A 16406-nucleotide genomic window follows, 5' to 3' on the forward strand; every position below is an offset into this window, starting at 1 on the left:
GATAGTCTCGATCTCCTGACCTCGTGATCCGCCCATCTCGGCCTCCCAAAGTGCTGGGATTACAGGCTTGAGCCACCGCGCCCGGCCTAATTTTTTATTTACAGTTTTTAGAGACAGGTCTTACTATGTTGCCCAGGCTGGTCTTGAACTTTTGGCCTCAAGTGATCCTTCCACCTTGGCCTCCCAAAGTGCTGGCATTGTATGTGTGCACCGCTGCACCTGGCTAGAAGTGAACTTTTCAAACCACACACAAGACCCATCTATTATTCCTGGATGAGCCTTCAACATGGATAAGCATGATCAATCAGCAAGGAGCTCAAGGGGGATTTCAAACCATGTTTAACTTATGGCTCACGAGTTCCTCTGGGGGAGATTTCCCTCAGATCGAAAGTCATAGATAGAAGCTAGAATGGACTTTGAAGATCATGCCTCAGGATAGAGAGAAAACCTTCTCCAGAGCCACCTGCTGGCCAGTCCCGGATGGAGACCAGAATGCTGATGTCCAGCCTGCCCTTCTTTCCACTGCATTGCATTCTCTTAGCATTTCCTTTCTCCAATGTCACCAGTAAATCAGAGAGACATTTGGTAAACTTAGACGGTATTTAGGACTGTCGTTGGATGCTGGCAGCAGTCATGATAAAATAATTAATATTCACTGAGTATTTGCTGTGCACTGAGTGCTGTATAAGGAACTTTGATGTATGACCACATTTAAACCTCACAATCAAACAGTGAAATGGATTGTCATCCCCATTATTTGGCTGAAGGAATTCAGACTTAGGGAGATTCGGTAACTTGCCCAATAACATACAAGTAAAACAACGAAAGTGAGGTTCGACTCCAGGTTTGTCTGAATCAAAGCTCTTGCTCTTAACTCCTTGTTTTTAAACCCGTGTTCTTTGGCTTCTGCCTGTGTGTGTCGTCTGTCCCCCGTCGTCAGTCCCCCATCGGCCACCGCACCACATAGGCCTACCAGTGTGGCTGGCCTTTCCTGGGATTTAGCGAATTTTACAGATAAGGAACCTGGGGCACAGAGAGGTTAGGTAACTTGCACAGAGTTACCCAGTGAGTAAGTGACCTGAAGTGTGAATCATGAGGAAGATGTGATATTGTGATTTATAATAAGAAATATATATTTGGCCTTGTCTCTGCTTCCTGGCACATAGTTCTTAAAACCCTTGCAATTGGCTGGGCATGGGGCCATGCACCTGCAATCCTAGCACTTTGGTAGGCTGAGGCAGGAGGATGGGGAGGATCAATTGAGCCCAAGGGGTGGAGGCTGCAGTGAGCCGTGAGTGATCGTGCCACTGCACTCCAGCCTGGGTGACAGAGCAAGACCCTGTCTTAAAATTTAAAAAGAAAGACAGAAAGAAAAACTCTTGGAACGTACAAAGTGATAAAGAGTCTTTTTGTATACTAATGAGATGATTGAGGACTGAGGGCTCCCGGCTTGCCTCTGGAGGGGGCTGGTTGCCAGGGGAACCAAGCATATGATTAGAGAGTTGGAACTTTCAGCCCCTTTCTCCGTACTCTACCCATACACACCCCCGACCCTGTTTCCAGGGAGCAAAGAGGGGCAGGAGGTTGACTCAATCACTGATGGCCAACGGTTTCATCAATCATGCCTTTGTAATGAGGCCTCCGTAAAAACCCAAAGGAATGGGTCTGGAGGGCTTCTGGATAGCTGAACACATGGAGACGCTGGGAGAGTGGTGCTCAGAGAGGACATGGAAGCTCCAAGACCCTCCCTAGCCATCTCTTCACCTGGCTGTATGTATTCATTTGTCTGTATCCTTTGTAATACTCTTTATAATAAACCGGTAAATGGAATTAAGTGTTTCCCTGAGTTCCTTGAGTCATGCTAACAGAAGACTGACCCCAAGAAGTCAATCTCTGACTTACAGCACAAAGTTAGAAAAAGTTACACAGCTTGTAATCTAGGAAGGATGGTAAGAACTTCTCATGGATAGCCAGCTGGTCAGAAGCACAGGTGACAACTTTCAGCTTGCAACTGGCCTCTGAAGTCGAGGCAACCAGGTAGGACTGAGACCTTAAACCTCGGGGTCTGCACTCACTGCAGTTAGTGTCAGAAGTGAGTTACACTGTGGGACACCTAGTTAGGTGGGAAGGTGAGAATGCACCGACCTGACCAAACGGGATTTGTGGGGATTTGTGAGGCCTGCGGTGGACCTGGAGGGTGAATGATGCACACCTGTCCTTTCCCTTTGGAGCCTCCACCCCACCTGGGACAGTCAAAAGTTCACTGGCAGAGTCAGAAGGTCCATTCCTTGTCAGGACCTCCACGAGGGGTGACTCATCCCTCTCCAGGGCTCTAGGACCACTCCCCACTCCCCGGAGAAGTTGGCCTCACTTACAGACCGCCTGTTTTCATACAATGGTTCAAGCATTCATGTTGCTTGGGGTCAAATTCATTTGAAAAATACCCTTTGTATTCTGACTTAATACCTCCAGGAGCCACAAACAACATGGTAGCTTTAAACAAGGTGTACCTAGATAATACATACAAGTTGTGGGAATTTGGAGAGGTGGGGAGACTTTCAAAGCACTAGATGTATTAGAGTCCCATGGTTCACTTTTAGCTTTATCTAAAAATTATACCTCACCTTTTCATGTTATCAGGCTCCTGTCGATAACTAACACAGACCGAAAGTTCACCGACTCCACACCAGTGAGGCTCACCAGAAACTTATCTGATCAGAGCTGCCATAGGTGATTCTTTTGTTCAGCAGCAGGAGGAGGAGGAGGAAGACTTTCTAAAGCAATTCCCAGGACTCAAGACGTTGCAGCCCCCTCCCCACCTTGCAGGTCGTAATGACAGCACAACCCCTTCCTTGCCCTCTGCGCACTGAAGGCAAGGCAGTGAGGTGCCTCACTGAGCACCAAACGGGCCAGCCAAGAAGATAAAGCGGGCACCAAAGACCGGTGCCTGAGTGGTTTTCCATCCTCACCCATTCACACCCCAGAAACCAGCAAGTACCCGGACATGTGGCTGGCTGAGCCCACGTCAGACTTCACCCCTGACTCACATGGCATCCCCAGGCTCTGCTGACTTCTCACTTGGGTAATCAAGGACAAACACTCTATTCACCTGGGGCTATTCCTTCATTCCACAGCCCCATGGCAGAAGGGACACAGTACCCTTTGAGCACTTTTATGGGGCAGTAAAACTTTACAGCCTCCTGTATGCTCTAAACCGTTCCCACATGTCTGAATAGACCTATTTATAACATGCAAGACTACTACGGTTTGCCCTTTGAAAATACTAGCAGATATTAGGTCCTTTCAAAGGAAGTCGACTGAGTTACATTGGCTAGCAGCTGGCTTACAGAAACCCCGGAGAGGCACAGCTAAGCTCCTGACTGTGACTAGCTATGTTAGGAAATAAAACAGCATTTGAGTCTCACAACATCACTGGAGCTGGCCTTATGCTTTGCCACATTCATGTTGCTTTGGTGTCTAATCCAGCTGTGTCTCTCCCACGATTTTTTGCTTCCTTACTCCCTGCCTGCCTGGGTTGACAGAGCTCACTGTGAGCTTTGTCAGCAAATCCCAGTCTTTTCCTTCCATCTTCAGCAGGCACAAAATTAAAACCAGGAAAAAGTAGCAACTCAATCCCAACTTGTTTCTCCCAGCCCCGGATTAACCAGCTGGCCCAGAAAAAGAATTATCACACACTGAGAAGTGTCCTTACCTGCGTTCCATAACGGCCACTCCTGTGCATCGAAGACGAGAGCCAGCCTCCTCCAATCTGGGGACTCAGCTCCCCGCAGCTCGCAGACAATTGGGCCCATTATAGTCATCAAGCTGCCGAGTTAAAGGGTGGCCCTTACTAAAATATAAACAGCTAGTCAGCACAAGCCAAAGGGGCGGGGCTGCAGTATCAGGGGACAATGAGAGCCAATGAGCAGCCTCTTTGGGCTCTGTTTGCTTAAGATATTGTGTTTCATTCCAAAGTAGGGGAGACGGGAGTGAGGAACACTGAAGAGTAAGGGCTGAGTTCTCATCTTTACAGCCCCCAGTAGGAAAAGCGTCCAAGTTGAAAAGTTTAAATCACTGCCCACAGAAGACCAATTTCAGGAAAGTGTCTGTAGACTGCACATATAATAATATGTATTTTTAAAGCCACAGACATTTATGTTGCATTAGCTATCTGTTGTCTTCCGGGGTTAATAAAAATGCAGTATTCATGAGGTCTACAGGAGTTTTTCAACCCAATTTTCTTGAACAAATGTCAAGAAAGTTAGTTTGATGACATGCCTATTTTATTGAACATACTATCTGATCAGAAGCACTCACCTCATCTACAGAGCAAATGCTTGTTTGATTGGTACATCTTTATTTTATTTATTTATTTATTTATTTATTTATTTATTTATTTATTTATTATTTATTGAGATGGAGTCTCGCTCTGTTGCCCAGACTGGAGTGCAGTGGCACAATCTCTGCTCACTGCAACCGCAGGCTCCTGGGTTCAAGTGATTCTCCTGCCTCAGCCTCCTGAGTAGCTGGAATTACAGGCATGCACCACCACACCTGGTAAGTTTTTGTATTTTTAGTAGAGATGGGGTTTCACCATGTTGGCCAGGCTGGTCTTGAACTCCTGGCCTCAAGTGATCCGCCCGTCTTGGCCTCCCAAAGTGCTGGGATTACAGGAGTGTGCCACCGTGCCTGGCCTCCTATTTTTTTTTTTGAGACAGAGTCTTGCTGTGTTGCCCAGGCTGGAGTGCAGGAGTGTGATCTCGGCTCACTGCAAGATTGGTACATCTTTAGGACCCAGAGAAATGGACTTATTGTATGCCCAAGTCAGCAAAATGACTCACATTTGATGTGTCTGTTCTTCGTGTGTGTGTGTGCATGTGTGTGTGTGCGTGTGTGTATGTGTGTAGAGATGGGGGTCTCACTATATCACCCAAGGTGGAGTGCTGTGGCTATTCACAGGCACAATCATTGTGCACTGTAACCTCAAACTCCTGGGCTCAGGTCATCCTCCTGCCTCAGCCTCCCTAGTAGCTGGGATTACAGGTTTGCACCTGTAATCATGCCGGACCATGAGCATTTAATTTGATCAAACATATCAGAAGTTCAGTATATTTGGAAGAAGGCAGGAGAGTCATGGCTTCTTTCTGTTCCCCAAACTTAACTAAATTCCACTTTTTTTTTTTTTTGAGACAGAGTCTCGCTCTGTTGCCCACGCTTGAGTGCAGTGGCACAATCTCTGCTCACTGCAACCTCCATCTCCCAGGTTCAAGTGATTCTTGTGCCTCAGCCTCCTGAGTAGTTGGGACTACAGGTGCGCACCACAACGCCCAGCTAATTTTTGTATTTTTAGTAGAGATGGGGTTTCACCATGTTGACCAGGATGGTCCCAATCTCTTGACCTCGTGATCTGCCCGCCTTGGCCTCCCAAAGTGTTGGGGTTACAGGCGTGAGCCATCGCATCTGGCCTTAAATTCTGCTTTTAAAACTACTACACCAGCTTCACCTTCCAGTATCCTTTGATAATAACCAAGAACCAGAAAATAAACTGTAGGGCTTTTTTTCCTTATATAATTTCTTTTTTTTTTTTTTTTTGAGATGAGGTCTCGCTCTGTTGCCCAGGCTGGACTGCAGTGGCATGATCTCAGCTCATTGCAAGCTCTGCCTCCTGGATTCACGCTATTCTCCTGCCTCAACCTCCCAAGTAGCTGGGACTACAGGTGCACGATGCCATGCCGGGCTAATTTTTTTTTTTTTTTTTTTTTTTAGTAGAGACGGGTTTCACCGTGTTAGCCAGGATGGTCTCAATCTCCTGACCTCGTGATCCGCCTGCCTTGGTCTCCCAAAGTGCTGGGATTACAGGCGTGAGCCACCATGCCAGACCTCCTTATATAATTTCTAAATAATACACTGAAGTAAAAATAAAGTTAAGAGCTGTTTGGTTGATTGTGTGGCATTGCATAAATTATAGGCATACAAACTGTGAAAAGTACAGTCATTACATTTGGAATAGTTTCATCATTTATAAAGTGATATAGTAGTTATCAAAATGAACACAGTAGTTGTCAAAATGAATTATCAGAGAAAAATGTTGAAATGTATTTATTTTCCACAAACTTTTTCTCAAGCCCTTCTGATGTGATTATAAAAATAATAATCCCCAAATGCTATCCTTTCTAGTCTATGTTAGTTTGAAAATGTTTGTGATTCTGCCACTGGTGTTTAATTTGTATTAAAGTCAACTTCCTCCAGAACCTTTTCTAAATGATGTATGAGGCTCCTTCTGGCCCTTGTATCCTTCTAGTTATTCCAAAAGAGCTGTTACATCCATACTTTCACAGCTTTGACTTTAAGGTACAGGTTACCTTCTTGAAAGAATCTAGTTTTCTTCTAAAGTGTATGAACCCAGAAAATCTGAGACAGCTCTCAGTTAAACTTAGAAAGTTTATTTTTCCAAGGTTGACACAGCCTTCACAAGTATTAGGATCCTGTCATTTTAAAAAGTGTTAGGACACCATGAGCAGCCAAAGGAAAAAAATCGATGAACTGGACTTCATTAAAATTTTAATTTTTTTTTCTTCTTTCTTTCTTTCTTTAGAGACAAAGTCCTATTCTGTTACCCAGGCTGGAGTGCAGTGGCCAAATCATAGCTTCATAGATCACTGCAGCTTTGACCTTCCATCCTCAAGCTATCTTCCTGCTTGGGCCTCCCAAAGTGCTGAGATTACAGACATGAACCACAGCACATAGCCAAAATTAAGACTTTTGTGCTTCAAAGGACATTATCAAGAAAGCAAAAAGACAGTCTATTGAATGGGTGAAAATATTTGCAAATAATATAGCTGATAAGGTTCTAGTATGCAGGATATGTTTTTAATACTCCTGCAATTCAACAACAAAAAGACAAACAACTCAACCTAAAGATGAGCAAAGGTCTTAAACAGATATTTCTCCAAGAATAAAACATAAATGTCCAAAAAACACATGAAAAGATGCTCAACATTAGTCATTAGGGAAGCGCAAATCAAAAACACAATGAGGCTGGGGCACAGTGGCTCACGCCTGTAATCCCAGCACTTTCCAAGGTGAGTGGATCATCTAAGGTCAGAAGTTCGAGACCAGCCTGGCCAACATGGCAAAACTCTGCCTCTACTAAAAATACAAAAATTTGCCAGGTGTGGTGGTGCATGCCTGTAATCCCAGCTACTTGGTAGACTGAGGAAGGAGAATTGCTTAAAACCAGGAGGTGGAGGTTGCAGTGAGCTGACATCATGCCACTGCACTCCAGCCTGGGCAACAGAGCTCCATGTCTCAGAAGGAAAAAAAACAAAACAAAAAACCAAATGAGTCCAGGCATGGTGGCTCACACCTGTAATCCCAGGAATTTGGGAGGCTAAAGCGGGAGGATCACTTGAGCCCAGGAGTTAGAGGTTAGCCTGGGCAACATGGTGAGACCCTGTCTCTATTAAAAAATAATAACAGTAAAGAAAAAAAGAAAAAAAACACAATGAGGTGCCACTTTGCACCTACTAGGATAGCTATATATATATATATGTATTTTATATATATGTATTTTATATATATACATATATATAAAGGAAGAAAATGAGTGTTGAGGAGGATGTAGAGAAATGAGAACCCTTGTACATTGCTGGTGGAATGTAAAATGGTTCAGCTGCTGTGGGAAACAGCTCTACAGTTACTCAAAAAGCTAAACATAGAATTATCATATGACCAAGCAATTCTACTTCCGGATAGATACCCAAAACAATTCAAAATGGGGGCTCAAACAAAGACTTGTACATCCCATATTCATAGCAGCACTATTCACAAGAGCTAAAGGATGGAAACAGCCCAAATGTCCATCAAAAGATGAATGGATAAACACTTGTGGTATATATATACAATGGAATATTTTTCAGCCATAAAAAGAAATGAAGTTCTACAACAAAGATGAATCCCTAAAACATTATGCTAAGTGAAAGAAGCCAGACACAAAAGGTTGCATGTTGTATGATTATGGGCAACATAGGGAGACTCCCTTTTCTAAAACAACTTTTAAAATTAGCTCGCCGGCTGAGCACGGTGCCTCACGCCTGTAATCCCAGCACTTTGGGAGGCCGATCACTTGAGGTAAGGAGTTCGAGACCAACCTGGCCAACACGGAGAAGCTCCATCTTTACTAACAATACAAAAATTAGCTGCACGTGGTGGCAGTGCCTGTAATCCCAGCTACTCAGGAGGCTGAGGCAGGAGAATCGCTTGAACCCAGGAGGCGGAGGTTACAGTGAGCCAAGATCATACCACTGCATTCCAGCCTGGGTGATAGAGTGAGACTCCACCTCAAAAAAAAAAAAAAAAAAAAAAAAAATTAGCTGGCCATGGTGGTGCCTGCCTGTGGTCCCAGCTACTCCAGAGGCTGAGGCAGGAGGATCACTTAAGAACAAGAATTTGAGGCTTCAATGAGCTATGATGGTGCCACTACACTTCAGCCTGGGCAACAGAGCAAGACCCTGTCTCTAAAAAAATATAATAAAAATAAAAAATAAATAAATAAAAAGAGGATTTATTAAATGAATTCATCCATTATACTTATGCATCACTCAGCATGTATTAAGCTCCAGGCACTGTGAGGCAGGTGGGTGCCAGTAGACCTGCTTACACCCTTTCTACGGAAGGGAAGGAAGAATGCTGTTTTCCAATGCAAATGACAAAAATAATAATAATAACTAAGATTTATTAAGAAGCATTTTAAATGTCAAAAAGTGTAAGTGTGGAACAGGCACAGGCTGGCAACAAGTCAGAAAGCCACTCTGCAAGCAAACAGATTTTTCTTAGTATTAATAGATATCATTCCTACCCTCTGTAAACTCTGAGTATGTAATGACGTGCAGAGTATGTTTGACATTCTCAATGAGTTTCCTACTTCTTTCAGCATATATTTCATTAAAAATCAATCAATCAAGAAAAGAGATATTCACAAGTTTTTATCTGGGAAGGACTATATTTGAACTCAGTTCATTTGAACATTGGAAGGTTGAAACAGGAAATGAACTGAAAACGAAGACGAAGAGGAGACTTTGAAAACATGGAAAGAAGACTTTGCCAAAAATTTCATCAAGAAAACACAACTCTGTAGAGCTGAAACTGTCTGACAAAGCTGTTTCACACATCCCCGGGGCCTATTTCTTTCCTGACCATCATATCACTTAGTATTGGCCTACTGCTGTTATTTAAAATAATAAACAAAATGATTACAGAGGCAGATGTGTGTTCTTTTAAAAGATGGAGAGATGACATCACTACTTTCTAAATTTCGAACCATTAGATTATGCAATTCAGAAAATTGCTACATGCCCTTTGAGAATGCTCATCATCTAATTAAAATTTTACCCTTGATCCGAAACAGCTACCTCCTAGTCACCCAACTCTTGGCAACCTAAAGCCTCAATTACCCATAAGCAGAGCTTCACCAAACCCTTCTAAAGAGCCGAAGCCCAATTAACTGACTTAGCTCAATACTAAGTACTGCACTCATTATCAAGTCCCTGATTTGCCAACATACAAAACACTTTACCGGGGGAGACATTAAATTGCTTACTGATTTTTTAAAAAAATGATATACACAAAAAACTATATTCTCATGTCAAGAGACCTTATATATACGGTGAATGGAACTGGATGAAGTCACAACAGAGGCCCTTTGGGTAATACATAGATGAATGCTGTATTAGTCCGTTTTTACGCTGCTGATAAAGACATATCTGAAACTGGGAAGAAAAATAAGTTTAATTTGACTTACAGTTCCACATGGCTGGGGAGGTCTCGTAATCATGGTGGAGGGTGAAAAGTACATCTTACATGGTGGCAGCAAGAGAGAATGAGGGGAAGCAAAAGCAGAAACCCTTGATAAACCCATCAGATCTCGTGAGACTTATTCACTATCATGAGAATAGCATGGTAAAGACCAACCCCCATGATTCAGTTACCTCCCCCTGGGTCCCTCCCACAACATGTGGGAATCCTGGGAGATACAATTCAAGTTGAGATTTGGATGGGGTCATAGCAAAACCATATCAAATGCTTAGACCTCCTAAGTCTCAGATGATTCTGGAAATCACAAATCTCTAAGCTTAAATTATGTGTTTTAGAATCCTTTAATTTCTTTTTTAAACTAATAAAAAGAATATTGTCATAGTCTATTTGGGCTGTTATAACAAAATGCCATAAGCTGGGTAGCTTATAAACAACCAGATTTATGTCCTACAGTTCTGGAGGCTGGAAGTCCAAGATTAAAGTGCTGGCAGATTCCACACTGGCAAGGGCTTGTTTTCTCATTAACAGACAGCTATCTTTTAGCTGCCCTCACAGGGTAGAAGGGTCAAAAGAGCTCTCGGGTCTCTCATTTATTTATTTATTTTTTGAGACAGAGTTTCGCTCTTGTTGCCCGGGCTGGAGTACAGTGGTGTGATCTCGGCTCACTAGAACCTCTGCCTCCTGGGTTCAAGCAATTCTCCTGCCTCAGCCTCCTGAGTAGCTGGGATTACAGGCGCCCGCCACCATGCGTGGCTAACTTTTTGTATTTTTAGTAGAGATGGGGTTTCTCCATGTTGGCCAGGCTGGTCTTGAACTCCTGATCTCAGGGGTTCAGGACCTCAGGTAATCCACCCGCCTCGGCCTCCCATAGTACTGGGGTTACAGGCATGAGTCACTCTGTCTCTTTTATAAGAGCACTAATCCCATTCATGAGGGTTTGGCACTCATGACCTAATCACCTCCCAAAGGCCCCACTTCCTAAGACCATCACCTTGGGGGCTGGGATTTCAGTGATGGATTAAGGGAGGACGCAAACATTGAGTCCATAGCAGATGCACAGGCAGCATGGCTTGATAAAGAGGGGAGCTAGAGACTCAGCCTTCAGTGACATTGAAAGACTTTGTATATAGAAGGAATGAAAGCTACAGTCTTTCTTGGCTTTGATAAGGCTTTTGATTTTGTTTTGCTTAGCTGTTCCTCAGTGCATTGCAAATTATGGATAAAAAATGCTGTTAGGTTAGCTCACAACCATTAAAGAGGTGAAAAGTTCTAAACTCACTCCATTAAATTTACTAAGTATGTGGAAGCTCCATATTTATTATTCTACAAGATTTCTTTGTATTTTTTTTTTTTTTTTTTTTTTTTTTTTTTTTGAGATGGAGTCTCGCTGTGTAGCCCAGGCTGGAGTGCAGTGGCGTGATCTCGGCTCACTGCAAGCTCCACCTCCTGGGTTCACGCCATTCTCCCGCCTCAGCCTCCGAGTAGCTGGGACTACAGGCGCGCACCACCAGGCCCGGCTAATTTTTTGTATTTTTAGTAGAGACGGGGTTTCACCATGTTAGCCAGGATGGTCTCGATCTCCTGACCTCATGATCCGCCCGCCTCGGCCTCCCAAAGTGCTGGGATTACAGGCTTCAGCCACCGCGCCCAGCCCCTTTCTTCGTATTTCTTTGAGAAAGAAAGTGGTGGCAAGGCCTAAAGTCAGTTTCATATGTAGTCACGCAGTGAAGAACCACACATCAACACAGTGTGGACTTCTGTTTTTCCAAACATGCCAATAGGTTTTTTTATAAGCCTCCTATGGTTTTTTGCTTTGTCTCCATATGACCAATGGCCCACACATGCAAAAGGATGCCTAAAGTTAGGCTGAAGCCGTGAAACAAAGAACAGTAAATTGGTTTCAATGGTGGATCAAGCAATGGCCTGGAACCTTTTGCTCATCTCCAACCCTTTGAGGTAAACCGTGACTAATTTTAACACCACTGAAGTTTTCCATTTGTTGGGAGAGATCGTAAAGGGATTTGCTGAAAACCTAGTTCAGAATTAATCCCAGGAGCCATACAAAGACTTTCTCACAACGTCACCCAAGATCCAAGACCGATGCAACATTCATCAACAACCCTGCTGGAAGAAAATGTACCATTAATTTTGAAGAGGCTACCAGCAGAGCCACCCCTTTGAGAGTGTGAGCCGTACCGAGTAATAATGGTAATGACATGAATACAGCATTTGTTATGTGCTAGGTACGGTTCTAAAGTATTTACATGTATGGACTCATTTAATCCTCACAACCAACCCCAGGCATAGGAGCTCACACTCATTCTGCAGACAGGGAAATGGAAACTTTGTTTACTTTTTTATTTTTTATGTTTTTAAGAGACAGGGTCTTGCCTTGTCCCACAGGCTGGAGTACAGTGGTGTGATGATAGCTCACTGCAGCCTTGACATCCTGGACTCAAGCAATCCTCCCGCCTCAACTTCCTGAGTACCTGGAACTACAGGCATGCACCACGGCATCCAGCTTGTGTGTGTGTGTGTGTGTGTGTGTGTGTGTATGTGTGTGTGTGTGTGTGGTAGGAATGAGGTCTTGCCGTGTTGCCCAAGCTGGTCTCAAACTCCTGGGCTCAAGCCATCCTTCTGCTCAGTCTCCCGAAGTGCTGGGATTACAAGTGTGAGCCACCCCGTCCGGCCAATGTTCATTAACTTCTCTAAGTTTCAGTTTTCTGGCCAGGCACAGTGGTGCACGCCTGTAATCCCAGCACTTTAAGAGGCTGAGACAGGCGTATCACTTGAGGCCAGGTGTTCAAGACAAGCCTGACCAACATGGCAAACCCACAAATTAGCCAGGCATAGTGATGCATGCCTGTTATCCCAGCTACTTGGGAGACTGAGGCATCAGAATTGCTTGAATCTCAGAGGTGGAGGTTGTAGTGAGCTGAGATGGCGCTACTGCACTCCAGCCTGGGTGACAAAGCAAGACTCCATCTCAAAACAAAACAAAACAACAACAACAAAAGAAGTTAATAAACATGTTCAGCTAGGTAGAAATGGTCAAATACTAAGAGAATAAAATTCTAACAGGATTAGTTCAGAGAATGAAGAACAAACAGCAGAAACAAAATATAGTGGTAGAACTAAGGACAGTAGCAACAAAAATACCTAGTGGCCCTGTACTGATTTCCTGAACTGCCATAACATATTACTATGAGCTTAAAACAACACAAATGTAGGGCTCCTGCTGGAGGCTCTGAAGGAGAATCTGCCTTTTTCCTAGCTTTTGTGGCTGCCAGCAATTCTTTCTTTTTCTTTTTCTTTTTTTCTTTTGAGACTGGGTCTCACTTTTTCTCCCAGGCTGGAGTGTAGTAGTATGATCTCAGCTCACTGCAACCTCAACCTTGGGGGGATGGCCCCCAAGGCCATGTTTGTGTCACATGATCCTGCTCATGATTAATCCAAGCCTAACCAATAATTTTTCTCAGACTGTTTAGCCATAGATGACTGATGCTCAGATGATCCTCCCACCTCAGCCTCCTGAGTAGCTGGGACCACCCCAGGCACATGCCACCACACCCAGCTAATGTTTGTATTTTTTGTAGAGATGGGGTTTTGCCAGTTTTCCCAGGCTGCTCTCCCTGGGCTCAAGCGATCCACCTGCCTCAGCCTCCCAAAGTGCTGGGATTACAGGCCTGAGCCACGGCGCCTAACTGCCAGCAATTCTTAGTGTTCCTTGGCTTGCAACTGCATCACTCCCGTCTCTGTCTCTGTCTTCACATGGCCTTCCCTCTATGGTGTCTCTCTGTCCTTTTCTGTCTCTCATGAGGACAATCACCAATGGATTTAAGACCCACCCTAATCCAGGATGATTTTTATCTTGAGATCCTTACCTTAATTACAATGGCAAAGACCCTTATTCTAAATAAGGTCACATTTTGAGGTTCTACATAGACATAGCTTCTGGGGACCAGAATTCAATCCACTTGGAAACCCCAAGAGGTTGCTCCAGAGATGGAGAGGTTTCCTCACACAGCCAAGGGACACAGGAGTAAGTGTAATCAATCTCTAAAGGGAAAATAAGCTAAACAGGAGTTTTTAACCACCACCTCTCATCTCCAACTTAAGGAAAAAACCTAGAAGAAAATAAATTATTTATCAAATCTTAGGAGAAGATGAGAGTTCCCAACTTAAAAACCTTGGGAAAACAGTGTAAATTTTGGTGCATGTTGACACTAGTGAACACCTGTGAAACCATCACCACAATGAAGATAGAAATATATTCATCACCCCCAAAACTTCCTTGGACCCCCTTGGTAATCCCTCCCTTCCAGTCCTTCCTGCATCCCCCAGCTTCATCCCCAAGCATCCACTGACCTGTTTTCTGTCACCATCAATTGGTTTGCATTGTCTAAAATTTTATGTAAATGGAATCACACAGGTTATACTTTTTGTTTGGTTTCTTTCATTCCACTTAACCATTCTGAGGTCGAATCATGTTGCATCAACCAAAATGATTAAGTGGAATGAAAATGATTTCATTTTGATTAAGTGGAAGGAAAGAAACCAAAATGTTGTTCATTCTTTTTATTGCTAAGCAGTGTTTCTTTATATGCACATACCACAATTGGTTTATCCACTCACTTCTGAAAGAAGTTTTAATCAATGAATACATTTGATAATCTAAGATTAGGGGAGAGATGAGAGAATATGAATGCAAATTTCTGAGAATCTGTGTTTCCTCTCTCTTTCCTTCTTCACTCTTTCCCCATCTCACTCTTAAATTACATATACTTAGGCCCGTGTCCACACTTGCTTCCTCAACCCTTATTTTGCATAAGCCATTGGCTGGATGCTGGTTCCTGAATTCCAGGCCATAGTGAAGGGTCCCGGGGGCCACCAGTGGAAGCCTCATTCAGTTCATCCAGGCTTCTCAGTCTGTCTCTCCTAGTGCCTGTGCTTCTCTCCGTATATCCTGGGGGCTGCACATCCGTTTTCTCACTTGCACATCCTTCTCTCAATTTCTTTTGCCACTTCTGAGTCTCCCAGTTTGTCTCTCCCACACTTGGATTTGATTCACTGCCTCCTCTGCAGCATCTGTGCTCAATTCACCTTACCCAGAAAGCTCTCTGTGGCTGGCCCCAGCCCAAATCTGTCCAATTTTGTGTTTCTGCCAGCTATATTTCGGTTATTTAATTAATAAAGGCAGCATGGTAGTGTTTGAGAGCAGACTCAGAATAGGCCACACACCCAGTGTGATTCATGACTGCACCTATGTTTCCTTATCCACAAAATGGGGACAATAATAGTCCTACCCCACGTGATTGTTGTGAGGATTAAATGAGATATGGTTGTCAATAATTTAGAACAGTGTTTAGCATATAGCAAGCATTATATACATTCTCCATAGAATAAATAAATAATAATATTCAAGTGCTCTTCCTCACCACAAAGAATTCTACTTGCATTCATAGATTTCTTCATTTAAAGATTATTCATTAGGGGCCCCTCTGTGGTAGGCATAAGAGCTGGGGAATAAAGCAGTGAACAAAACATATACAAGTTACATTCTACTAGGGTAGACAGACAATTACAGATAGACAACTAAAACTATAGACCATGTCCAGTAAGTGCTGCCAGGAAAAATAAAACAGCTTTAAAAGAGGATTGGGAATGACTGATGGTGGACTTGGGTGGGCTGGTCTGAACCAGAAAGTCACAATTTTAAATAGGATGGTCAAGAAAAGCCTCACTGAGAAACACTTTCTGTGAGAAGATCTGGATGGGCTCATCAAGTGCTCATCAACTGTCTGGGGAAAGAGCATCTTTGGTAGTGTTTGGAACAGTGGGTGCAAAGGCCCAGGGACTCCTGGATCTAGTGCTTAGTGGCTGTTTCAGATCAGCTGACTGTGATGGGCACAATATATTGAACTGTCATTAATTCCATTTGTTCTACTTGCTGTTAGAATCTCTTAATGTTTTTGTTTGTTTGTTTGGTTGATTTTTTTTTTTTTTTTTTTGAGATAGGGTCTCACTCTGTCACCCTGGCTGGGGTGCAATGGCATGATCATGGCTCACCGTAAACTTGACCTTCCAGGCTCAGGTGGTCCTCCCACCTCAGCCTCCTGAGTAACTGGGACTACTGGCACCCACCACTACCCCTAGCTAATTTTTGTATTTTTTGTAGAGATGGGGTTTTGCCATGTTTCCCAGGCTGGTCTCAAACTCCTGAGCTCAAGTGATCCACCTGCTGTGGCCTCTCAAAGCGTTGGGATTACAGGTATGAGCCACCACTCCCAGCCCAGATTCTCTTAACCTTGATGTACATTTTCTCCCCCCCTGTTTAGAGATTGATGCTTTGATTGTAATGTAGAGACTTGACACTTTTTAGAATACAGATACAATGCTGGTTATAGGGGATTTCAGATGCAACCAGTTGGCCTATGGCCCTGTGCTTAAACAATCACCGTGGTTCCGGACGCCTGGGGAAGGGTGTGGAGCAAGAAATTGTCTTTGTTGCTTTGGGGTTTCACTAAAAGACTGACCAATTAGATCTCGGCTTGGCAACAAAAAAGGGGACGTGGAGATGGCTGAGGAGCTTC

The 16406-nt window shown here is 43.7% G+C and overlaps 1 protein-coding gene across 2 annotated transcripts in view; it reads right to left on the minus strand.

Moving 5' to 3' along the window:
- TRIM2 (tripartite motif containing 2) overlaps positions 1-16406 on the minus strand; it is a 189122-nt gene that overhangs the window by 134233 nt on the left and 38483 nt on the right. The window contains exon 1 of one of the 2 annotated variants that reach the window (XM_011959779.1): positions 3713-3859. The exons of the other annotated variant lie outside the window; for it this stretch is intronic. Within the exon in view, the coding sequence (XP_011815169.1) occupies positions 3713-3742 (30 nt within the window). The 5' untranslated portion in view covers positions 3743-3859. Of the gene's footprint in view, positions 1-3712; positions 3860-16406 lie in introns of those variants that run through there. 2 annotated transcript variants of the gene reach the window in all.

The sequence above is a fragment of the Colobus angolensis genome, unplaced genomic scaffold (genome assembly GCF_000951035.1).
Source record: "Colobus angolensis palliatus isolate OR3802 unplaced genomic scaffold, Cang.pa_1.0 Scaffold5, whole genome shotgun sequence".
Taxonomy (NCBI): Eukaryota; Metazoa; Chordata; class Mammalia; order Primates; family Cercopithecidae; genus Colobus; species Colobus angolensis.